Source organism: Blennius ocellaris (genome assembly GCF_963422515.1).
Source record: "Blennius ocellaris genome assembly, chromosome: 18".
NCBI classification, from domain to species: Eukaryota; Metazoa; Chordata; class Actinopteri; order Blenniiformes; family Blenniidae; genus Blennius; species Blennius ocellaris.
This window is the reverse complement of record NC_137667.1, coordinates 879185-902975: the sequence shown is the minus strand read 5'-3', so window position 1 is coordinate 902975 and position 23791 is coordinate 879185. Positions and strand designations below refer to the sequence as shown.

At 56.1% G+C, this 23791-nt stretch overlaps 1 protein-coding gene across 2 annotated transcripts in view; it reads left to right on the top strand.

The window, feature by feature from the left end:
• Positions 1-6406: 6406 nt before the first annotated feature.
• cdc42bpb (CDC42 binding protein kinase beta (DMPK-like)) overlaps positions 6407-23791 on the top strand; it is an 18030-nt gene continuing 645 nt past the window's right edge. Inside the window, exons 1-37 of one of the 2 annotated variants that reach the window (XM_080514219.1) lie at positions 6407-7163; positions 7268-7359; positions 7447-7530; positions 7634-7729; positions 8740-8888; positions 8977-9070; positions 10453-10653; positions 10766-11014; positions 11483-11702; positions 11918-11980; positions 12935-13068; positions 13136-13378; positions 13469-13579; positions 13731-13966; positions 14966-15056; positions 15162-15274; positions 15391-15493; positions 15597-15745; positions 16237-16328; positions 16442-16515; positions 16605-16679; positions 17413-17484; positions 17580-17685; positions 17773-17909; positions 18209-18363; positions 18454-18535; positions 18988-19204; positions 19477-19539; positions 19644-19885; positions 19974-20346; positions 20602-20699; positions 20776-20860; positions 20960-21077; positions 22223-22340; positions 22927-23029; positions 23166-23227; positions 23682-23791. The exon at positions 23682-23791 is cut by the window's right edge and continues 645 nt beyond it. In XM_080514219.1, coding sequence (XP_080370345.1) covers positions 6995-7163; positions 7268-7359; positions 7447-7530; positions 7634-7729; positions 8740-8888; positions 8977-9070; positions 10453-10653; positions 10766-11014; positions 11483-11702; positions 11918-11980; positions 12935-13068; positions 13136-13378; positions 13469-13579; positions 13731-13966; positions 14966-15056; positions 15162-15274; positions 15391-15493; positions 15597-15745; positions 16237-16328; positions 16442-16515; positions 16605-16679; positions 17413-17484; positions 17580-17685; positions 17773-17909; positions 18209-18363; positions 18454-18535; positions 18988-19204; positions 19477-19539; positions 19644-19885; positions 19974-20346; positions 20602-20699; positions 20776-20860; positions 20960-21077; positions 22223-22340; positions 22927-23029; positions 23166-23227; positions 23682-23789 — 4977 coding nt within the window. In that variant the 5' untranslated portion in view covers positions 6407-6994 and the 3' untranslated portion in view covers positions 23790-23791. Of the gene's footprint in view, positions 7164-7267; positions 7360-7446; positions 7531-7633; positions 7730-8739; positions 8889-8976; positions 9071-10452; positions 10654-10765; positions 11015-11482; positions 11703-11914; positions 11981-12934; positions 13069-13135; positions 13379-13468; positions 13580-13730; positions 13967-14965; positions 15057-15161; positions 15275-15390; positions 15494-15596; positions 15746-16236; positions 16329-16441; positions 16516-16604; positions 16680-17412; positions 17485-17579; positions 17686-17772; positions 17910-18208; positions 18364-18453; positions 18536-18987; positions 19205-19476; positions 19540-19643; positions 19886-19973; positions 20347-20601; positions 20700-20775; positions 20861-20959; positions 21078-22222; positions 22341-22926; positions 23030-23165; positions 23228-23681 lie in introns of both variants that reach the window. The other variant, XM_080514218.1, reaches the window with a different exon arrangement.

Below are 23791 nucleotides of genomic sequence, written 5' to 3'. Positions count from 1 at the left end.
AGTTTGTCTTCAGGTGTGCCGGTTGGGACGCCGGGTGAAGGACGACCTGCTGGCGGTGGCGAGGACGGCGGCCGTCTGTTACCCGGAGGACATGAAGGTCCAGGAGGACACGAAGGTCCAGAAGGACAAGAAGGTCCTAGAGGACATGAAGATCACGAAGGACACGAAGGTCCTAGAGGACACGAAAATCACGAAGGACACGAAGGTCCAGGAGGACAAGAAGGTCCAGAAGGACACAAAGATCACGAAGGACACGAAGGTCCTGGAGGACACAAAGATCATGAAGGACACGAAGGTCCAGGAGGACACGAAGGTCCTAGAGGACACGAAGATCACGAAGGACACGAAGGTCCTGGAGGACACAAAGATCATGAAGGACACGAAGGTCCAGGAGGACACGAAGGTCCAGAAAGACACGAAGGTTCTAGAGGGCACAAAGGTCCAGAAGGACATGAAGATCACGAAGGTCCTAGAGGACACGAAGGTCCAGAAGGACACGAAGGTCCAGAAGGACATGAAGATCACGAAGGTCCAGAAGGACATGAAGGTCCTAGAGGACATGAGGGTCCTAGAGGACATGAGGGTCCTGGACGTGTCCCTCAGGTTGTACCACCGAGCCTTCAGCCGCCGGCTGCAGACGATGAGTCAGCAAAACCTGGAGACGGACGACTGTAAATACCTGCTGATGTGGATCCAGGAGCTGTACACAACGTGAGACACACACACACACACACACACACACACACACACACACACACACACACACACACACACACACACACACACACACACGTCTTTAGTGCGTTCTGTGTTTTTTGTTGTGTATACACGTGTATTGTGTGTGTGTGTGTGTGTGTGTGTGTGTGTGTGTGTGTGTGTGTGTGTCAGCGAGGTCCTGCAGCAGGACGAGCTCCAGATGTCTCTGTCCTCTCCGGGGACGTCCCGTCTCGGCCCCCTGCTGGGGGACGAGCAGCTGCAGGTGCTGGAGGAGCAGTACGTGAGCAGCAGTGAGGTGAGGGCACCGTCCCGTCCGCTGCACCGCTCCAGTGTTTCCCCCCCACCAGAGGTGTTACGCTGCAAACCGTTGCAGGACAAAGTGAAGCTGTGGCTCGACAAGCTGCTGAGCAGGGAGACGCGGGGCTGGAGGTCCGGCGCCGAGCCCGAGGTCCTGGACGGGTACCGCTTCAGTCCGCTGGCCGTCGACATCATCCAGGTCAGTCCGGGGGTCCGCTCAGGTCAGTCCTGGTCCTGGTCCTGGTTCTGGTCGGACCTGGGTCCTGGTTCTGTCTCCAGGTTCTGGACGGCTCCCTGTCAGAGTTCAGCTGTTTGGTCAGGAACCAGAGAGAAACCAGGAGGCTCACAGTCCACCTGGAGGACTTCCTGTCCAGGTAGGCCCCGCCCACCACCCCAGGTCGGTCCCGCCCATCACTCCAGGTAGGCCCCGCCCACCACTCCAGGTAGGCCCCGCCCACCACCCCAGGTCAGTCCCGCCCATCACTCCAAGTAAGCCCCGCCCACTACCCCAGGTAGGGATCATCTATCACTCCAAGTAAGCCCCGCCCACCACTCAACTAGGTCACGCCCACCACTCCAGGTTGGCACCGCCCACTACTCCAGATTGGACCCGCCCATCACTCAACTAGGCCCCACCCATCACTCCAAGTAGGCCCCGCCCACCACTCCAAATAGGCCCCACCCATCACTCAAGTAGGCCCCGCCCACCACTCCAAATAGGCCCCACCCATCACTCCAAGTAGGCTCCGCCCACCACTCCAGGTAGGGACCGTCTATCACTCCAGATAGGCCCCGCCCACCAACTGCTATTTTGTGTGTGTGTGTGTGTTTCAAGTACTTGTTGTATTTCAGGTACTTGTTGTATTTCAGGTACTCGGTGTATTTCAGGTACTTGTTGTATTTCAGGTACTCGTTGTATTTCAGGTACTTGTTGTATTTCAGGTACTTGTTGTATTTCAGGTACTTGCTGTATTTCAGGTACTCGCTGTATTTCAGGTACTCGTTGTATTTCAGGTACTTGTTGTATTTCAGGTACTCGGTGTATTTCAGGTACTCGTTGTATTTCAGGTACTTGTTGTATTTCAGGTACTCGGTGTATTTCAGGTACTTGTTGTATTTCAGGTACTTGTTGTATTTCAGGTACTCGTTGTATTTCAGGTACTCGGTGTATTTCAGGTACTTGTTGTATTTCAGCTACTTGTTGTATTTCAGGTACTTGTTGTATTTCAGGTACTCGGTGTATTTCAGGTACTCGTTGTATTTCAGGTACTCGCTGTATTTCAGGTACTTGTTGTATTTCAGGTACTTGTTGTATTTCAGCTACTTGTTGTATTTCAGGTACTTGTTGTATTTCAGGTACTTGTTGTATTTCAGGTACTTGTTGTATTTCAGGTACTCGGTGTATTTCAGGTACTTGTTGTATTTCAGATACTTGTTGTATTTCAGGTACTTGTTGTATTTCAGGTACTTGTTGTATTTCAGGTACTCGCTGTATTTCAGGTACTTGTTGTATTTCAGGTACTTGTTGTATTTCAGGTACTCGGTGTATTTCAGGTACTTGTTGTATTTCAGGTACTCGTTGTATTTCAGGTACTTGTTGTATTTCAGGTACTTGTTGTATTTCAGGTACTTGTTGTATTTCAGGTACTCGCTGTGTTTCCAGGATTTGGTCAAATCGTCTCTCAGTAACATTTATCCTGTGATCAAAGCTCAACTGGTGTGTGAGAAGCAGCTCAGGTGAGTGTGTGTGTGTGTGTGTGTGTGTGTGTGTGTGTGTGTGTGTGTGTGTGTGTGTGTGTGTGTGTGTCAGCCGGCTGCTGATTGGCCGTCTCCTCAGGGACTACGTCTCGGGGTCGGCGAGTCTCCAGGAGGACCAGAAGGTCCCCTGCCTGGACAGACTGTCCTCCCTGAGGGACGGCGGGTCCTGGAGTCTCACCCGTCCCGTCCAGCTCCACCTCAAGGTACGGCGGCGCCTCCGTCAGGCCTCTGGGTGAACTACGTCAGTCGGGTCACTCTGCTTTCAGGAGCGCCTGCGGCCGCTGTGGACGCCGCCCTGGGTCGACGGTTCGAATCCCGTCGTCCACCGCCTGCTGGACTTCGTCAACGAAAACCTTCCCGACCTGCGGGACCTGGAGACGTCCTGCCGGGGGGTGAGACAGAGACGGCTCCACCCGTCTGACCTCCACCTGACTCCGTCAGTCTGACAGCTTCCTGCTCGCAGGTGGTGCTGGACCGCCTCCATCGGGACGTAGCTGTCCACTACGTGAGGAAGACTCTGAAGATGAAGGTGAAGGAGGCGGAGCAGCAGGTGGGCGGAGCTTCCAGGATGATTGACGACGCCCACATGATTGACGGCTTCTTCACCGGGGAGGTACGAGTACTGACGGAGGTACTGACGGAGGTACTGATAGAGGTGTGTTACTGTACTGCAGTACTGACGGAGGATCTGACGGAGGTGTGTGAATGTACTGTAGTACTGATGGAGGTACTGACGGAGGTGTGTTACTGTACTGCAGTACTGACGGAGGATCTGACGGAGGTGTGTGAATGTACTGTAGTACTGATGGAGGTACTGACGGAGGTGTGTTTATGTACTGCAGTACTGACGGAGGATCTGACGGAGGTGTGTGAATGTACTGTAGTACTGATGGAGGTACTGACGGAGGTGTGTTAATGTACTGCAGTACTGACGGAGGTACTGACGGAGGTGTGTGAATGTACTGTAGTACTGATGGAGGTACTGACGGAGGTGTGTTAATGTACTGCAGTACTGATGGAGGTACTGACGGAGGTACTGATAGAGGTGTGTTACTGTACTGCAGTACTGACGGAGGTGTGTTAATGTACTGCAGTACTGATGGAGGTACTGACGGAGGTGTGTTAATGTACTGCAGTACTGACGGAGGTACTGATAGAGGTGTGTTACTGTACTGCAGTACTGATGGAGGTACTGATAGAGGTGTGTTACTGTACTGCAGTACTGACGGAGGTACTGACGGAGGTGTGTTAATGTACTGCAGTACTGATGGAGGTACTGACGGAGGTGTGTTAATGTACTGCAGTACTGACGGAGGTACTGACGGAGGTGTGTTGCAGGAAGGTGGAGGTTCCTGGTTGACTTCGATTCTCTGCAGCGTCGCTGAAATTCTCCGTCTTCAGGATCCAGAAAGTATCAAGGTGGAGGTTCTGACCCTGATGCACAACTGCCCCGACCTCAGGTAACTGCCCCACCCGACCTCAGGTAACTGCCCCAGATGAGCTCAAGCAACTGCCCCACCTGACCCACAACTGCCCCAACCTCAGGTAACTGCCCCACCCAACCCACAACTGCCCCGACCTCAGGTAACTGCCCCGACCTCAGGTAACTGCCCCACCTGCCTCACAACTGCCCCGACCTCAGGTAACTGCCCCACCTGCCTCACAACTGCCCCGACATCAGGTAACTGCCCCACCCGACCTCAGGTAACTGCCCCAGATGAGCTCGAGCAACTGCCCCACCTGACCCACAACTGCCCCAACCTCAGGTAACTGCCCCACCCAACCCACAACTGCCCCGACCTCAGGTAACTGCCCCGACCTCTGGTAACTGCCCCACCCGACCCACAACTACCCCGACCTCTGGTATCTGCCCAACCTGACCTCAGGTAACTGCCCCACCTGACCTCAGGTAACTGCCCCACCTGACCTCAGGTAACTGCCCCGACCTCTGGTAACTACCCCACCCAACCTACAACTGCCCCGACCTCAGGTAACTGCCCCACCTGACCTCAGGTAACTGCCCCGACCTCTGGTAACTACCCCAACCTCAGCTAACTGCCCCACCCGACCCCTGGTAACTGCCCCACCTGAGGGTGGCAGTGTCCTCTGTCCTCTCTCCCCTCAGTGACGTCCACCTGTCGGCCATCTTGTCTCTGAAGAGCGGCCTATCAGCAGCTGACGTTCGCTCCATGAGACGGGTCCTGGCGGGACTCCGCCCCCGTGACGCCTCCACCAATCACAGCCCTCCGTTCTTCTCCAGAGTCCACCTCAAGGGCCTCCGGTACAGAATCGGGCCAATGAGGCGCTGACGTCTGAAACGGGAGTTTTCCTGATACGGTCGACCAGATCAAATAGTCATCGTCAAATTGTATTTTATTTTGAAAAACATCATCTTGTAAAAATATAAATTTGACTTAATATATTGAAAGGAATAGTTTATTTCCACCCAGACACGTTATTTGACCCGTGGTTGTAGTTTTCATCTTGAATAAGTCCTTCTTTAGAAGAGTTCTCAAGGCGGTGTGACTGGGGCTTTTATTTTGAAATCCGTTACCGGACATAGTTCACTGCATACGTGATTCTTGCCAGCAGGCGACGTTTCAGACCCTGGACTGCAGGAGCTCGTCCCCCACCGCTCCACCTCTGTAGTTTACACATTCCCTGTGGAAATATTCAACTTATACATTTAATAAACAAATAAAACTGGACTTCCTGTCTCCGCTGCTGCAGTTCAGCTCCTGGCCACCAGGGGGCTCCACAGACTGCTGATTCTTATAAGAAGGGAACAAGAAACGTCCCTGTTTCAAAGCTCAAAGTGACTTTTACTGCTGTTTTGGTTTTTTTTAAAGTGTATTATATTTTTTGCTGTAGCGCTTCAATTATACATGTAAAGTGTAATATAAATAAAATGTATTATTACGTCCACCAAGGATGTGATCAAATTATTGGCGTATATTTATCTGTTAGAAGGATTACGTCTGAACGACTGTACGGATTTAGTTAAAATCGTCACCACAGATTAAAAACCACTGAGACGATCTGCTTTAATTTTGGAGGGGATCCGGAAACTTTTATTTTCAGAGTGGACGTCAGAAATCTGGGATTGTTTATTATTATTATTATTATTATTGTTATTATTATTATTATTATTATTATTATGATAAATAATATTATTATTATTGTTATTATTATTGTTGTTGTTGTCATTATTATTATTATAAGTATTATTATATTATTATTATTATTAATAATTGTTATTATTATACTATTATTATAATTATCATAATTATAAGTATTATTATTATTATTATGATGATAAGTATTATTATTATATTATTTTTGTATTATTATTATTGTTATTATTATATTATTGTTATTGTTATTATTGTTGTTGTTATTATATTATTATGATGATTGTGATTATTGTTGTTATTATTATTATTATTATTATTATTATTATTATGAGTAGCAGACCTGACACACAAAAAACTTTTTTTAATGTGTTTTAACTCACAATGGGACTTATTGTGAAGGAGCAGACTTTTATTGTGAAGAGGGATACTTTTATTGTGAAAGATCTCCACGTCTTCCGGTCTATCTTCCTGGATCCCGACATATTCCCACCGGCACCGAACAAACCGGGAGCGGATACGCCGGACCCGGACTCACCGGAACTGGATTCACCGGGAGGGGATTCACCGGGAGCGGACTGCTCGCGCCTCTCCACCGCGGCCGTGACCACCGCGGCGCTCGGCCTCCTGGTGCTCAGCGACGTCCCGAGCCGAGCCGAGCCGTGCCCAGCCGAGCCGAGGCGAGGCGAGGCGAGGCGGTCCCGGAGCTTCCGGTCCGGGCGGTGCGCCGACAACACCGAGCGGCCGAGCGGAGAGTCGACGCGTCGGGAGAGCCGCCGCTCCTCCTCCCGGGAGACACCGAGAGCCGCGGCCAGATTGATCGGATTAAAGGCTCCGCGCTGCCGGGCCTCCGGGCCTGACTGCCCGGCAGGAGCCGGAGCTCCGGATACCGGGCCTGCGGGCCTGACCTCCCGGCTAGAAGCTCCGCAGATGCCGGGGACGAGCTGCCGGAGCTAACGAGCTAGCAGCGGGGGGGGGGGGGGAGTGGCGACAGGGAGCCGGCGGAGGAGCACCGGACCCCCGGCGGAGGAACACCGGACCCCCGGCGGAGGAGGAGGAGGAGGAGGAGGAGGAGGAGGAGTACCGGCAGCATGGCGGCTCAGGCCCGCCTGCAGCGGCTCGAGCAGCTGCTGCTGCAGCGGAAGGCGGCGGGAGGCCCGAACATGGAGGCTCTGCTGGACCTGCTGCTCTGCGTCCACACGGAGGTGTCCCAGAGCCCGCTGAGGAGGGAGAGGCACGTCGCACACTTCCTCAACTGGGGTGAGGAGGACAGGGTCTCGGAGGGGTGGGTGGGTGGGGGGGGGGGGGGGGGGTGATGTTGCTCGTTGCCGGTTGCAGTTGACGGTTGCCTCTCGTCTCCACAGTCAAACCCTTCACCTCCACCCTGAAGAGCCTCCGCCTGCACAAGGAGGATTTCGAGATCCTGAAAGTGATCGGGAGAGGAGCGTTTGGAGAGGTGACCCTCCTCCTCCTCCTCTTCCTCTCTCTGGTCCTGGTCTGACCTGGTCCCGGTCTGACCTGGTCCTGGTCTGGTGTGTTCCAGGTTGCCGTGGTGAAGATGAAGAACACTGAGCAGGTCTACGCCATGAAGATCCTCAACAAGTGGGAGATGCTGAAGAGAGCCGAGGTGACGTCATCATCCTCATCCTCATCCTCATCCTCATCCTCATCCTCATCTTCACCTTCATCATCGCGTTACCGCGTCGTTAACGTTACCATGTGGTCTGCAGACGGCGTGTTTCCGTGAGGAGCGCGACATGCTGGTGAACGGAGACAGTCAGTGGATCACCACCCTGCACTACGCCTTCCAGGACGACAACTTCCTGGTTAGTGAGCGGCGACTTCCTGGTTAGCTAGCAGCGACTTCCTGGTTAGCGAGAGACGACTTCCTGGTTAGCGAGCGGCGACTTCCTGGTTAGCTAGCAGCGACTTCCTGGTTAGTGAGCGGCGACTTCCTGGTTAGTGAGCGGCGACTTCCTGGTTAGTGAGCGGCGACTTCCTGGTTAGTGAGCGGCGACTTCCTGGTTAGCTAGCAGCGACTTCCTGGTTAGCGAGAGACGACTTCCTGGTTAGCTAGCAGCGACTTCCTGGTTAGCGAGAGACGACTTCCTGGCTAGCGAGCGGTGACTTCCTGGCTAGCGAGAGACAACTTCCTGGTTAGCTAGTGACAACTTCCTGGTTAGCTAGTGACGACTTCCTGGTTAGCGAGAGACGACTTCCTGGTTAGCTAGCAGCGACTTCCTGGTTAGCGAGAGACGACTTCCTGGTTAGCGAGAGACGACTTCCTGGTTAGCGAGAGACGACTTCCTGGTTAGCGAGCGGCGACTTCCTGGTTAGCGAGCGACGACTTCCTGGTTAGCGAGAGACGACTTCCTGGTTAGCGAGCGACGACTTCCTGGTTAGCTAGCAGCGACTTCCTGGTTAGCGAGAGATGACTTCCTGGTTAGCGAGCGGCGACTTCCTGGTTAGCGAGCGACGACTTCCTGGTTAGCGAGAGACAACTTCCTGGTTAGCGAGCGGCGACTTCCTGGTTAGCGAGCGACGACTTCCTGGTTAGCGAGAGACGACTTCCTGGCTAGCGAGCGGTGACTTCCTGGCTAGCGAGAGACGACTTCCTGGTTAGCGAGCGACGACTTCCTGGTTAGCGAGCGACGACTTTCTGGTTAGCGAGCGACGACTTCCCGGTTAGCGAGCGACGACTTCCCGGTTAGCGAGCGACGACTTCCCGGTTAGCGAGCGACGACTTCCCGGTTAGCGAGCGACGACTTCCTGGTTGATGGAGCTTGGGCTGCAGTGTGTCTGTGGACTGCTGACGGTAATCTGATTACTCCTGCAGTACCTGGTAATGGATTACTACGTGGGCGGAGACCTGCTGACGCTGCTCAGTAAGTTCGAGGACCGTCTGCCGGAGGACATGGCCCGGTTCTACGTGGCCGAGATGGTTCTGGCCATCAGCTCCGTCCACCAGCAGCACTACGTGCACAGGTACTGGCCTGGTCCTGGTCCTGGTCCTGGTCCTGACCCGGGTCTGGTCCTGGTCCTGGTTCTGACCCGGTTGTCCTCCGTCCTGCAGGGACATCAAACCGGACAACGTCCTGCTGGACGTGAAGGGACACATCCGCCTGGCGGACTTCGGCTCCTGTCTGCGCATGATGGAGGACCGAACGGTAACGAGTAGGGTTAACTAGTTAACTTGAATTAACTCATTAAATACTTAACTTGTTACCTGGTTAACCAGTTTACTAGTTAACCAGGTAGCAAGTTCAATAGGTGACTGGTTAACCAGTTTACTAGTTAACCAGGTAACAAGTTCAATAGGTGAATAGTTAACCAGCTCACTAGTTAACTTGTCAGCTGGTTAACTAGTGAACTAGTTCTCCAGTTAAATGGTTAACCGGTGGGTTCAGATCATGTGACTGGTTCGTTGTACTCCTGTAATGGAGCTTCTTGGTTGTAAACTAGTTAACCAGCGAGTTAAGATCGTGCTGTTTGTGAAGTTAGTCGGTGAAACTGGTTAATGGTAATATAACTTGTTAACTGGTTAACCAACGAGTTCATATCACATGACTGGTTGGTTGAAAACTAGTTAACAAGTATACATTACCATTAACTAGTCAACTAGTTAACTTGTATGAACTTGTTAAATACTTGACTTGTTACCTGGTTAACCAGTTCACTACTTAACCAGGTAACAAGCCAACAAGTTCAATAGGTGACTGGTTAACCAGTTCACTAGTTAACTTGTCAGCTGGTTAACTAGTGAACTAGTTCTCCAGTTAAATGGTTAACCAGTAGGTTCAGATCATGTGACTGGTTCGTTGTAATGGAGCTTCTTGGTTGTAAACTAGTTAACAAGTATACATTACCATTAACCGGTTAACAAGTTCACTAGTTAACTGGTTTAACCAACGAGTTCAGATCACATGACTGGTTGGTTGTCAACTAGTTCACCAGTCAACTAATCAAGTTAAATAATTAAGTTAATTAATTAAATTAAGTTAACTAATTAATCAAGTTCAGGTCATGTGACTGGTCGGTTAAACTAGTTAATTTAACACGAGTCAGTTAAAGTAGTTAAACTTCCTTCTCTTCCTCATCCTCCTCTTCCTTCTCTTCCTCCTCTTCATCCTCTTCATCCTCCTCCTTCTCTTCCTCATCCTCCTCTTCTTCATCCTCCTCTTCCTCTTCTTCCTCTTCTTCCTCCTCTTCCTCCTCTTCTTCATCCTCCTCCTTCTCTTCCTCATCCTCCTCTTCCTTCTCTTCTTCATCCTCCTCTTCCTTCTCTTCTTCAGCTACTTCTTCCTTCTCTTCTTCTTCTTCCTCCTCTTCTTCCTTCTCTTCCTCCTCTTCATCCTCTTCTTCCTCCTCCTCCTCTTCCTCCTCTTCCTCGTCTCTGAGACTTTAGTCCTCTGGTCTGTTTAAACCAGGTCGTCTTAGCGACTGTCCTCGTCCTCCCGAGGACGTTTGTCTCCAGAGTCACAAACAAACAAACAAACAATGTCTGGCTGGTCTCCGCGGCTTCAGTCCTCTGGTTGCGTCCCGGGTCCAGGTCCAGTCCTCGGTGGCGGTGGGGACCCCGGACTACATCTCCCCGGAGATCCTGCAGGCCATGGAGGACGGGCAGGGCCGCTACGGGCCGGAGTGCGACTGGTGGTCCCTGGGGGTCTGCGTCTACGAGATGCTGTTCGGCGAGACCCCCTTCTACGCCGAGTCCCTGGTGGAGACCTACGGCAAGATCATGAACCACCAGGTGGGTAGTCCCCCGGTGCTCCGCCGGTCCGTCCGTCTCAAGGCGTCTCGTCCTCACCCCGGGCCCCCCCCCCCCCCCGGTCTCCCGGTCCCCCCCCCCCCCCCGGTCTCAGGAGCGCTTCCAGTTCCCGTCCCACGTCGGCGACGTGTCCCCCGAGGCCCGGGACCTGATCCAGAACCTGCTGTGCTCCCCGGACCGCCGCCTGGGCCTGAACGGGATCTCGGACTTCAAGGGCCACCCCTTCTTCTCCGGGATCGACTGGGACCACATCCGGGCCGCCGAGGCCCCCTACGTCCCCGACGTGTCCTCGCCCACCGACACGTCCAACTTCGACGTGGACGACGACGTCCAGAAGAACCCGGTGAGTCTGACCCCCCCCCCGGTGACCTCTGACCCCCCCGGTGACCCCTGACCCCAGCAACCTCTGACTCCCCCCGGAGACCCCTGACCCCCAGCGACCTCTGACCCCCCCGGTGACCTCTGACCCCCCCGGTGACCCCTGACCCCTGACCCCCCGGTGACCTCTGAACCCCCCCCGTGACCCCTTCCCCCCTGTGACCTCTGACCCCCCCAGTAACCCTTGACACCCCCCCAGTGACCCCTGACCCCCCCAGTGACCCCTGACCCCCCGGTTACCCCTGACCCCCCCCAGTGACCTCTGACCCCCCGGTTACCCCTGACCCCCATTGACCCTTTGACCTCCCCAGTGACCTCTGACCCCAGTGACCTCCCCCGGTGATTCCCCCCCACCCCCCAGTGACCTCTGACCCCCCCACCCCCTGGTGACCCCTGACTCCCCCCGGTGACCTCTGACCCCTGTGTCCTACAGGAAGTGTCTCCCCCTCTGTCTCACTCCGGCTTCACCGGGCAGCACCTTCCCTTCGTGGGCTTCACCTTCACCACAGACGGCGGTGAGGGGGGCGGGGCCACGGAGGAAGGGGGCGGAGCCACGGAGGAAGGGGGCGGAGCCGGGGGCGGACGGGAGGCGTTTGAAAAGAGGATCCACCGTCTGGAGCAGGAGAACCGGGAGCTGCTGCAGAAACTACAGGGTGTGTGTGTGTGTGTGTGTGTGTGTGTGTGTGTGTGTGTGTGTGTGTGTGTGTGTGTGTGTGTGTGTGTGTGTGTGTGTGTGTGTGTGTGTGTGTGTGTGTGTGTGTGTGTGTGTGTGTGTGTGTGTGTGTGTGTGTGTGTGTGTGTGTGTGTGTGTGTGTGTGTGTGTGTGTGTGTGTGTGTTTAACAGTGTGTGTGTGTGTGTGTGCAGCAGCAGCTCCTCAGGAGGTGAAGAAGCTGAACGAGGAAATCGAACGTCTGAAAAAGAAGTTAGCAGGTAAAGAGCAGCAGGACGACTAGTTGGACTAGTTAGAAGACTAGTTAGTTACTGGTTAGTTAGTTAGAGGATTAGAAGACGAGTTAGTCTACTTTGTTAGAGGACTCTGTAGACTCCGCCCCCTGTGACGCTACACTCTGTAGACTCCGCCCCCTGTGACGCTGCACTCTGTAGACTCCGCCCCCTGTGACGCTACACTCTGTAGACTCCGCCCCCTGTGACGCTGCACTCTGTAGACTCCGCCCCCTGTGACGCTACACTCTGTAGACTCCGCCCCCGTGACGCTACACTCTGTAGACTCCGCCCCCGTGACGCTACACTCTGTAGACTCCGCCCCATGTGACGCTACACTCTGTAGACTCCGCCCCTGTGACGCTGCACTCTGTAGACTCCGCCCCCGTGACGCTACACTCTGTAGACTCCGCCCCATGTGACGCTACACTCTGTAGACTCCGCCCCCTGTGACGCTGCACTCTGTAGACTCCGCCCCCGTGACGCTACACTCTGTAGACTCCGCCCCCTGTGACGCTACACTCTGTAGACTCCGCCCCCGTGACGCTACACTCTGTAGACTCCGCCCCCTGTGACGCTACACTCTGTAGACTCCGCCCCCTGTGACGCTACACTCTGTAGACTCCGCCCCCTGTGACGCTACACTCTGTAGACTCCGCCCCCGTGACGCTACACTCTGTAGACTCCGCCCCCTGTGACGCTGCACTCTGTAGACTCCGCCCCCGTGACGCTACACTCTGTAGACTCCGCCCCCTGTGACGCTACACTCTGTAGACTCCGCCCCCGTGACGCTACACTCTGTAGACTCCGCCCCCTGTGACGCTACACTCTGTAGACTCCGCCCCCGTGACGCTACACTCTGTAGACTCCGCCCCCCGTGACGCTACACTCTGTAGACTCCGCCCCCCGTGACGCTACACTGTGTTGGCTCCGCCCCCTCAGCCTCTGATAGGCTGGAGCAGCAGCTGGACCAGGCGGTGTCTCTCAGGCAGGACCATCAAAGCTCCGCCTCCAGAACCAGGTCTCTGGAGAAACAAGTGACGGCGCTGCAGCAGGAGAAGGACGACGCCCACCAGGTGAGCCGGTCCCACCCGGTCCCACACGGTCCCACCCGGTCCCACTGACCCCTCTTGTCCCGAGCAGCAGCTGAAGGACTCTCTGGACCGCCTCCGGACCCAGACCCGGGAGCTGAAGGAGGTCCAGTCCCAGAGGAGGCGGGCCCTGCAGGACTTCTCGGACCTGTCGGAGAACCTGGACCAGCTGAAGTCCGACAAGCAGAAGCTGAGCCGCCAGCTGAGGGACCAGCAGGACCAGAACCAGGTCCTGGTCCAGAGGGCCCAGGCCGGCCGGCAGGAGGCCCGCAGGACCGAGGAGAACTCTCGGGAGGTGAGTCCCGTCAAGACCCACAGAGTCCTGGTCTGAATCCCGGTCCCAGTCCCGGTCCTGGTCCTGGTCCTGACCCCGTCCCTGTTGCAGATGGAGGTCCGGCTGGACACGGTCCAGGCGGAGGTCTTGAGGGAGAGGAAGCTGAGGGAGACCAGTGAGGTCCAGACCAGGAAGCTGGACGCGGAGCTCCAGAGCCTAAAGGTCAGAGGTCACGGTCCGGTTCAGGTGCCGCCCCCCCTGAGGGTCTTTCTTCACTTCCTGTCTCTAACAAAACAAAAGCATGAAATATGTAAGAGCTGAACCTCAAACCAATCCTGGTCCGGGTCCTGGTCTTGACCCCTGGTCTCTGCAGGGTCGTGGAGCCGCCACGGGGCCCGGCGAGTCCCAGCCGGACCAGGACCGCCTGCGGGCGGAGCTGGGCCAGAAGGTCCAGTTCTACGAGGCGGAGCTTCAGAGGAGAGACTCCGCCCACAAGGCGGAGCTCAAGAAGGTCCGACAAGACCTGCAGCAGGTCCAGCAGGTCCAGCTGTCCACCAACCAGGACCTGCTGCTGGTCCGGGACCAGCTGGACCAGGTCCAGAGGGACAAGTGAGTCCTGGTGCACAGAGTGTGTGTAGAGAGAGAGAGTGTGTGTGTGTGTGTGTGTGTACGGTGTGTACAGTGTGTACAGTGTGTACAGTGTGTACAGTGTGTACGCGTGTGTGTGTGTGTGTGTGTGTGTGTGTGTGTGTGTGTGTGTGTGTGTGTGTGTGTGTGTGTGTGTGTGTGTGTGTGTGTGTGTGTGTGTGTGTGTGTGTGTGTGTGTGTGTGTGTGTGTGTGTGTGTGTGTTGACCCTGACACAAGTTCTCTGTTCTGAGAGAGTCAGTTACCATGGTAACAGACTGCTGGCTGTCACCATGGTAACAGACTGCTGGCTGTCACCATGGTAACAGACTGCCGGCTGTCACCATGGTGACAGGCTGCCAGCAGTCTGTTACCATGGTGACAACCAGCAGCCTGTTCAGTCTGTCACCATGGTAACAGACTGCTGGCTGTCACCATGGTAACAGACTGAACAGAACCTGCCGATTCCTCCGCTGCTGCAGCGCTGGGACTTTTACTGTGAAAGAACTGGGTTGTTTGTCTGTTGCCATGGTGACGACTGCCATTGGGACTCCCATCAACCCTGGTGGTTGTTCAGGGTGTGTTCAGGGTGCGTTCAGGGTGCGTTCAGGGTGCGTTCGGTGTGCTCAGGGTGCGTTCAGGGTGTGTTCAGGGTGCGTTCAGGGTGTTCAGGGTGCGTTCAGGGTGTTCAGGGTGCGTTCAGGGTGTGTTCGGGGTGTTCAGGGTGTTCAGGGTGCGTTCAGGGCGTTCAGAGTGCGTTCAGGGTGTGTTCAGGGTGCGTTCAGGGTGTGTTCAGGGTGCGTTCAGGGTGTTCAGGGTGTGTTCGGGGTGTTCAGGGTGTTCAGGGTGCGTTCAGGGTGCGTTCAGGGCGTTCAGAGTGCGTTCAGGGTGCGTTCAGGGTGTTCAGTGTGTTCAGGGTGTTCAGAGTGTTCAGGGTGCGTTCATGGTGTTCAGGGTGTTCAGGGTGTCCCTTCATGTTACAGACAGTCCATGTTGGATGAATCAGAAAATCAGGATCAAGAAAAGAAGCTTCTGATGGAAGAAAATCGAAAACTGACGACAGAAAGTGACAAGGTGAGGAACATTGGACCCCCCCTGGAACCCCCCCCCCCCCAACCCAACAGCCTTGACCCCTCCAATGACTGTGTGTGTGTGTGTCCCTCCCCCCCACCCCTACAGCTGCTCTCCCTGGTCGACTCCCTCACCGTTCAGAACCAGCAGCTGGAGGCGGAGCTTCAGCAGAAAGAGGGCGTGGCTCACTGGGAGGCTCAGATCACCGAGATCATCCAGTGGTGAGCAGAGGGGGGCGCTAGAGGGGGGGCGTGGTGGGGCCGACTCCGTCTGACTGTGTGTGTGTGTGTGTGTGTGTGTGTGTGTGTGTGTGTGTGTGTGTGTGTGTGTGTGTCAGGGTGAGTGACGAGAAGGACGCCCGGGGTTACCTTCAGGCTCTGGCCACTAAGATGACGGAGGAACTGGAAACTCTGCGGGGCTGCAACCTGGGGAGAACCACGGTAACACACACACACACACACACACACACACACACACAGAGGGTCGTGGGGTTAAAGGTGAAGAGGTGGGTGATGTCATCATGTCCCCCCCCCCCCCCGTCAGGACCCCCTCTGGAAGCTGCGCCGCAGCCAGAAGGTGGACATGTCGGCCCGCCTGGAGCTCCAGTCGGCTCTGGAGGCGGAGCTTAGAGCCAAGCAGCTGGTGCAGGACGAGCTGAGGACGGTGCAGGAGGTCAACCTGGGGCTGGAGAGGTCAGAGGTCACCTGTCTGTCCCTCACCTGTCTGTCTCTCACCTGTCTGTCTCTCACCTCTCACCTGTTTGTCTCTCACCTGTCCCACCTATCTGTCTCTCACCTCTCTCACCTGTCCCTCACTTGTCTGTCTCTCACCTGTCTGTCTCTCACCTGTCTATGTCTCACCTGTCTGTCTCTCACTTGTCTGTCTCTCACCTCTCACCTGTCCCACCTATCTGTCTCTCACCTGTCCCTCACCTGTCTGTCCCTCACCTGTCTCACCTGTCTATGTCTCACCTGTCTGTCTCTCACCTGTCTGTCTCTCACCTCTCACCTGTCCCACCTGTCTGTCTCTCACCTGTCTGTCTCTCACATGTCTCACCTCTCTCACCTGTCTGTCTCTCACCTCTCTCACCTGTCTCTCTCACCCCTCTGTTTCTCACCTGTCTATCTCTCACCTGTCTCACCTGTCTGTCCTCACCTGTCTGTCCTCACCTGTGTCCCTGCAGGAAGTTGAGGGACTGGGAGCATCGAGGTCACCAGATGGAGCAGCAGGTGGAGACTCTGAAGAAGGAGGTGGAGGACAACCGCTCTCGTTCAGGTGAGGGTCACTTCACCTGTTTCCTGTCCTCCCCGGGTGGGGGGGTGGGGGGGGGGGGGGGGGGGTGTCAGAGCCAGGCTGGTCTGGGTTCATGTGGTCTTCTGGTCCTGCAGGTCTGAAGCTCCCGGACTTCCAGGACTCCATCTTCGAGTACTTCAACACGTCCCCTGTGGACCTGAGCTTCAGAGTGAGGCCCCGCCCACAGCATGATGTCACACTCTCGCCTCCAATCACAGCCAGGACCACATGACGATTCATTTCTCTGTTGTTGTGCAGGCGGGAGACATAGACTCCGCCCCCCTAAAGTCCAACACAACGTCCCCGTCGCCGTCTGCTGCGTCTGAGCACGAGGTCAGGGACTGTCTCCTGTCTGTCCAGGTGTCTCCTGTCTGTCCAAGTGTCTCCTGTCTGTCCAGGTGTCTCCTGTCTGTCCAAGTGTCTCCTGTCTGTCCAGGTGTCTCCTGTCTGTCCAGGTGTCTCCTGTCTGTATGTCTCCTGTCTGCCCAAGTGTCTCCTGTCTGTATGTCTCCTGTCTGTCCAGGTGTCTCCTGTCTGTCCAAGTGTCTCATGTCTGCCCAAGTGTCTCCTGTCTGTGTGTCTCCTGTCTGTCCAGGTGTCTCCTGTCTGTATGTCTCCTGTCTGCCCAAGTGTCTCCTGTCTGTATGTCTCCTGTCTGCCCAAGTGTCTCCTGTCTGTATGTCTCCTGTCTGTCCAGGTGTCTCCTGTCTGTCCAAGTGTCTCATGTCTGCCCAAGTGTCTCCTGTCTGTGTGTCTTCTGTCTGTCCAGGTGTCTCCTGTCTGTCCAAGTGTCTCTTGTCTGTCCAAGTGTCTCAATGGTCTGTGTGTCTCATGTCTGTCCAAGTGTCTCCTGTCTTTCCAAGTGTGTCCTGGTCTGTCTGTCCCGTCTGTCCCGTCTGTCCAAGTGTCTCCTGTCTGTATGTCTCCTGTCTGTCCACGTGTCTCAGTGGTCTGTATGTCTCCTGTCTGTCCAAGTGTCTCCTGGCCTGTGTGTGTCCTGTCTGTCCAAATGTCTCATTGTCTGTCAAGTGTCTCAAGTCTCATTCTGGTGGTTTCGTGTCCACAGGAGTTTAAAGCCCCGGCGCCCCCCGTCTGCCCCTCCCCCACTCAGCCCGGCGCACTGATCAACACACCAAAGGTAAGGAGTGTGTGTTGCAGTGTGTTGCAGTGTGTTGCAGTGCGTTGCAGTGCGTTGCAGTGCCGGCTGTGTGTGATGACCCCCATGTGTTTCAGCCTCGGTCCCACCAGCTGGTCCTGAAGAGCTTCTCCAGCCCCACCCAGTGTTCCCACTGCAGCTCCCTGATGGTGGGCCTGACCCGCCAGGGCCTGTCCTGTGACGGTAACCCCCCCCCCCCGCTGACCTCTGACCTCCACCCTGACCTCTGACCTCCTCACACTGACCTCACGTCTCCTCCTTCGTCCTCAGTCTGCTCCTTCGTCTGCCACGTGTCCTGCAGAGGCCACGCCCCCCAGATCTGTCCAATCGCGGCGGAGCAGGCCAAGAGGCCGCAGGGCGTCGACGTCCAGAGAGGCATCGGCACCGCCTACAAGGGCTACGTCAGGGTGGGTGGGGCTACGTCAGGGTGGGAGGGGCTATGTGTGGGAGGAGCTACGTCAGGTTGGGTGGGGCTACGTCCGGGTGGGTGGGTCTAGGTGTGGGAGGAGCTACGTCAGGGTGGGTGGGGCTACGTCAGGGTGGTAGGGGCTACATCCGGGTGGGTGGGGCTATGTGTAGGAGGAGCTACGTCCGGGTGGGAGGGGCTACATCCGGGTGGGAAGGGGCTACGTCCGGGTGGGAGGAGCTACGTCAGGGTGGGTGGGGCCTGTCCAGACGCGGTACTGACCCCCCCTCCCCCCCACAGGTCCCGAGGCCCAGCGGGGTGAAGAAGGGCTGGCAGAAAGTTTTCGCCGTCGTCTCCGATTGTAAACTTTTTCTCTTCGACGTCCCCGAAGGAAAACCAGGGCCAGGACCCGGACCAGGACCTGGAACGGGGGCCAGCATGGTCCTGGACCTCAGGTAGACCTGCAGTCTGGAGTCCCGAGACTCCTCTAGACTCCTCTAGGTGTCATATAGGGGGGGTCAGTTGTCTCACGGTGTCTCTTTCAGGGACGAGGATTTGTCCGTCAGCTCGGTTTTGGCCTCTGATGTGATTCACGCCAACAGGAAGGACGTCCCCTGTATCTTCAAGGTAGGTGACCTCTGACCTCTGACCCCCTACCCTAACCACTGACCTCTGACCCCGCCCCCTTACCACTGACCTCTGACCCCGTCCCTACCCTAACCTCTGATCCCGTCCCTCCTCTGACCCCGTCCCCTTATCCTAACAACTGACCTGCCCCCTTATCGTAACCTCTGACCCCACCCCTACCCTAACCACTGACCTCTGACCTGCCCCTACCCTGACATCTGACCCCGTCCCCTTATCCTAACCTCTGACCCCACCCCTACCCTAACCACTGACCTCTGACCCCGCCCCTACCCTGACCTCTGACCCCGTCCCCTTATCCTAACCTCTGACCCAGTCCCCTAACCGCTGACCTCTGACCCCGCCCCTACCCTAACCTCTGACCCCGTCCCCTAACCGCTGACCTCTGATCCCGTCCCCCTACCCTGACCTCTGACCCCTGCGGTTGTGTGCAGGTCACCTGGTCCCAGCCAGTGTCCCCGCTGGGCTCCGTGTCCCTGCTGGTCCTGGCGGAGAGCGAGCTGGAGAAGAGGAAGTGGGTCCGTATCCTGGAGGGTCTGCAGACCCTCCTGAACCAGAACCAGCTGAGGAGCCGGCAGGTCCACGTCCTGCAGGAGGTCTACGACGCCTCGCTGCCGCTCATCAAGAGCACGCTGTCCGCCGCCGTGCTGGGTCAGTACCGGGTCGGACCCCAACCCTGACCCCGCCCACATTCTGAACCCTCTCCTGACCCCGCCCACATTCTGAACCCCATCCCTGACCCCGCCCACATTCTGAACCCTCTGCTGACCCCGCCCACATTCTGAACCCTCTCCTGACCCCGCCCACATTCTGAACCCTCTCCTGACCCCGCCCACATTCTGAACCCCCTCCTGACCCCGCCCACATTCTGAACCCCGACCTGACCCCGCCCACATTCTGAACCCCCTCCTGTGTCTCTGCAGATCGAGAGACGGTCGTCATGGGAACCGAAGACGGGCTGTTCGTGGTGGAGCTGACCAGAGATGGTGAACTTAGTTACAGTTACTTACTTCTAGTTAGTTACCTGGTGTGGCTTCAGTTACTTTTCAATAATTGGTTACCCCCCCACCCCCCACCCCCCCCCCCACAGTGATCGTCCGGGCCCTGGACTGTAAGAAGGTCCACCAGGTCCAGCTCCTGCCGAAGGAGAAGCTGGTGGTCCTGCTGTGCGGCCGGAACCGCCAGGTGCACCTCCACCCCTGGGGGGCGCTGGAGGGGGCGGAGTCAGCCTTCGACATCAAGCTGGCCGAGACCAGGGGCTGCCAGGTCCTGACCACGGGGGCCCTGAGGCCCGGGGGTCCAGCCTGCCTGCTAGCCGCCGTGAAGCGTCAGGTGAGACCCCGGTGTCCCCTACTGGACGTTCCCCCCCCCCTCCCCCGGGACCCTGGTCCTGACGGTCTGGTTCCGCCCCCCCCTCCAGGTCCTGTGCTACGAGATCACCCGGACCCGGCCGCACCACAAGAAGCTCTGGGAGGTCCAGGCCCCGGGGCCGGTCCAGTGGATGGGCTTGGTCCGGGACCGGCTGTGTCTGGGGTACCGGTCTGGCTTCGCGCTGCTGGGCCTGCAGGGGGAGACGTCCCCCGTCACCCTGGTGAGTCCGGCGGACCCCTCGCTGGCCTTCCTGGTCCAGCAGCCGCTGGACGCCCTGCACGCCGCGGAGGTCGGGTCCGGATCCGGGTCCGGGTCCGGGGAGCTGCTGCTGGTCTTCAGTCAGCTGGGGGTCTACGTGGACGGACAGGGACGGCGGTCCAGGACCGAGGAACTGATGTGGCCCAGCACGCCGCTCGCATGCAGTACGTCCTCGTCTCTGACTAGTGTCCTCCAGACTCTGACTAGTGTCCTCCAGGCTCTAACTCGTCTCTGACTAGTGTCCTCCAGGCTCTAACTCGTCTCTGACTAGTGTCCTCCAGGCTCTGACTAGTGTCCTCCAGGCTCTAACTCGTCTCTGACTAGTGTCCTCCAGGCTCTAACTCGTCTCTGACTAGTGTCCTCCAGGCTCTGACTAGTGTCCTCCAGGCTCTAACTCGTCTCTGACTCGTGTCCTCCAGGCTCTAACTCGTCCCACCTGACGGTCTACAGCGAGTACGGTTTGGACGTCTTTGACATCCAGACCTCTGATTGGGTCCAGACCATCTCTCTCCGGAAGGTAACCAGTCGTCTCTGTCCTGTCTCGGCCAATCAGAGTGCAGGGACATGTCAACATGTCCGTCTCGTGTCCTCAGGTCCGTCCGCTGAACGTTGAAGGGACGTTAAACTTGCTGAGTTCAGAACCTCCTCGTCTCCTCTACTTCAGCAACAGCTGTTCAGGTAACGGCTCAACGTGTCCCCCGAGTCCACTGTGTCCCCCGAGTCCACTGTGTCCCCCCCCCAGGACTATTTTCTTATGTGTGTGTGTGTGTGTCTCAGAGGGGGACCTCACCATCCCGGAGTCCAGCGACCACAGCAGGAAGTTGATGGTTCGAACCCGCAGCAAGAGGAAGTTCCTCTTCAAGGTTCCTGAGGACGAGCGACTCCAGCAGAGGAGGTGACTCGGCAAAACGCACACGATGACTCAGCAAAACGAACACGATGACTGAGCAAAACGCACGCCATGACTCTGCAAAACGCACACGATGACTCTGCAAAACACACGCCATGACTCTACAAAACGCACGCCATGACTCAGCAAAACACACGCCATGACTCTGCAAAACACACGCCATGACTCTGCAAAACACACGCCATGACTCTGCAAAACACACGCCATGACTCTGCAAAATGCACACGATGACTCTGCAAAACACACGCCATGACTGCAAAACACACGCCATGACTCTGCAAAACGCACGCCATGACTCTACAAAACGCACACGATGACTGTGCAAAACGCACACGATGACTGCAAAACACACGCTATGACTCTGCAAAACGCACGCGATGACTCTGCAAAACGCACACGATGACTCTGCAAAACACACGCTATGACTGCAAAACGCACACGATGACTGCAAAACGCACACGATGACTCTGCAAAACACACGCTATGACTGCAAAACGCACACGATGACTCTGCAAAACACACGCTATGACTCTGCAAAACGCACACGATGACTCTGCAAAACACACGCCATGACTCTACAAAACGCACGCCATGACTCAGCAAAACACACGCCATGACTCTGCAAAACACACGCCATGACTCTGCAAAACGCACGCCATGACTCTGCAAAATGCACACGATGACTCTGCAAAACACACGCCATGACTGCAAAACACACGCCATGACTCTGCAAAACGCACGCCATGACTCTACAAAACGCACACGATGACTGTGCAAAACGCACACGATGACTGCAAAACACACGCTATGACTCTGCAAAACGCACGCGATGACTCTGCAAAACGCACACGATGACTCTGCAAAACACACGCTATGACTGCAAAACGCACACGATGACTGCAAAACGCACACGATGACTCTGCAAAACACACGCTATGACTGCAAAACGCACACGATGACTCTGCAAAACACACGCTATGACTGCAAAACACACGCTATGACTCTGCAAAACGCACACGATGACTCTACAAAACGCACACGGTGACTCGGCAAAACGCACACGGCGACTCGGCAAAACGCACACCATGAGTCAGCAGTTTTCACCGACTCCTCCCCCCCTCCCCCCTCAGAGAGATGCTCCGGGACCCAGATCTCCGGTCCAAGCTCATCTCCAACCCGATCAACTTCAACCACGTGGCCCACATGGGACCAGGAGACGGCATGCAGGTCCTGATGGACCTCCCCCTGGTAACTCCTCCCCCTGGTAGCTCCTCCCCCTGGTAGCTCCTCCCCCTGGTATCCCCCTCCACCTTCTGCTCCTCCTCCTCCTCTTCCTCCTCCTCGACTGAGGTCCGTTCATCACACTGACTCCTCCTCTCTTTTCTCCTCCTGCTTTTTACACCTCGATGTCCAGTTCTCTGAGAGCACCTCCTCCTCCTCCCTCCTCCTCTCCTCCTCCTCCTCCCGCCTCCCCCTCATTTCTCCTCCCTCCAACTTCGAGCACATCTATCACATGACCTCGGCGTCGGCCGGCGCCTTCTTGCAGAAAGACGCCTCCTCCTGCTCCTCCTCCCAGGAGAGCCTCCTGCAGCCTTCCTCCTCCTCTTGCTCCTCTCCCTCCGTCTCCTCTCTGGGAAGGGTAGGCAGCTCCTCCTCCTCCTCCTCCTCCTCCTCCTCCCCCTCCCCTCCCCCCTTTCCTCTCTGTTAAAGTCACCTCCCACCTTCTGCCTCCTGATTGGCTCATTGAAGAGAATCAACCAATCGGAGGGAGCCTCTGACTTCCTGTCATCCTGTGTGTGTGTGTGTGTGTGTGTGTGTGTGTGTGTGTGTGTAGAGAGTGATGCCGACCAATCAGGACGACTGGGTGAAAGATAAGCCCCGCCCACTGTCCAGCGTGTCTCGACAGCAGAGATCCAACATCTCCCGCACAACTTCTGGTAAACACACCACACACACACACACACACACACACACACACACACACACACACACACACACACACACACACACACACACACACACACACACACACACACAGTCAGGTCTCTTACGCTGGTGTTTGATGTGACTCAGATTTTGGGGGCGGAGCTTCTTCCCGCAACTTGAGTGACCCGTACCAGGACCGGGACCGAGAGGTACCTGTCCACCCCCCCCCCGTCAGATCTGTCTCTTAGTTCAGCCTGTCCTCTGATCTTCATCTCTCTCTCTCTTCCTCCCTCTCTCTCTCTCGCTCTCTCTCTAAACTCTCACTCTCTCTCTCTCTCTCGCTCTCTCTCTAAACTCTCACTCTCTCTCTCTCGCTCTCTCTCTCTCTCTCTCTCTCGCTCTCGCTCTCGCTCTCGCTCTCGCTCGCTCTCTCGCTCGCTCTCTCTCGCTCTCTCTCGCTCTAAACTCTCTCTCTCTCTAAACTCTCTCTCTCTCTAAACTCTCTCTCTCTCTCTCTCTCTCGCTCTAAACTCTCTGCCTCGCTCTAAACTCTCTGTCTCTCTCTCTCTCTCTAAACTCTCTCTCTCTCTCTCTAAACTCTCTCTAAACTCTCACTCTCTCTCTCTCTCTCCCCCCCCCTCTCTCTCTCTCTCTCTCTCTCAGCCGGACTCCGACTCGACCAAACACTCTATCAGCTCCAGCGGCCCCCCCAGTCCAAACTCCCCCCATCGCGGCCGTCTTCCCCCGGACGACCTGGACCAGGACCCCTGAAC